Source organism: Mesitornis unicolor, unplaced genomic scaffold, assembly GCF_000695765.1.
Source record: "Mesitornis unicolor isolate BGI_N332 unplaced genomic scaffold, ASM69576v1 scaffold19782, whole genome shotgun sequence".
NCBI classification, from domain to species: domain Eukaryota; kingdom Metazoa; phylum Chordata; class Aves; order Mesitornithiformes; family Mesitornithidae; genus Mesitornis; species Mesitornis unicolor.
Genome location: NW_010170139.1, coordinates 31,843 through 32,057, shown reverse-complemented (window position 1 = coordinate 32,057; position 215 = coordinate 31,843). Strand labels below are relative to the sequence as shown.

Sequence of the window (215 nt, the reverse complement as noted above, 5' to 3'; positions counted from 1 at the left end):
CCGCCGACTCGCCTGCCCTGCATCTCTATTTCTTCCGTAGCCGGGGCTAATTGGGCTGCGCCGAGCTGCAGGCGCCCCGCGCTCTCATGGAGGACGAAGACTGTCCGGACCTGGTCCCGATGGACGCCGGCGGCGTGGAGGAGACGGAGCCCAGCCCCAGCGGAAAGATCCCCGTGACCATCATCACGGGCTACTTAGGTGAGGAGCGGCCTGCC

General features: G+C 67.4%; 1 protein-coding gene across 1 annotated transcript in view; it reads left to right on the top strand.

The window, feature by feature from the left end:
- The first annotated feature begins 86 nt into the window (after positions 1–86).
- LOC104536868 (COBW domain-containing protein 2-like) overlaps positions 87–215 on the top strand; it is a 5,883-nt gene continuing 5,754 nt past the window's right edge. Inside the window, exon 1 of the mRNA XM_010179602.1 lies at positions 87–198. Coding sequence (XP_010177904.1) covers positions 87–198 — 112 coding nt within the window. The remainder of the gene's footprint in view (positions 199–215) is intronic.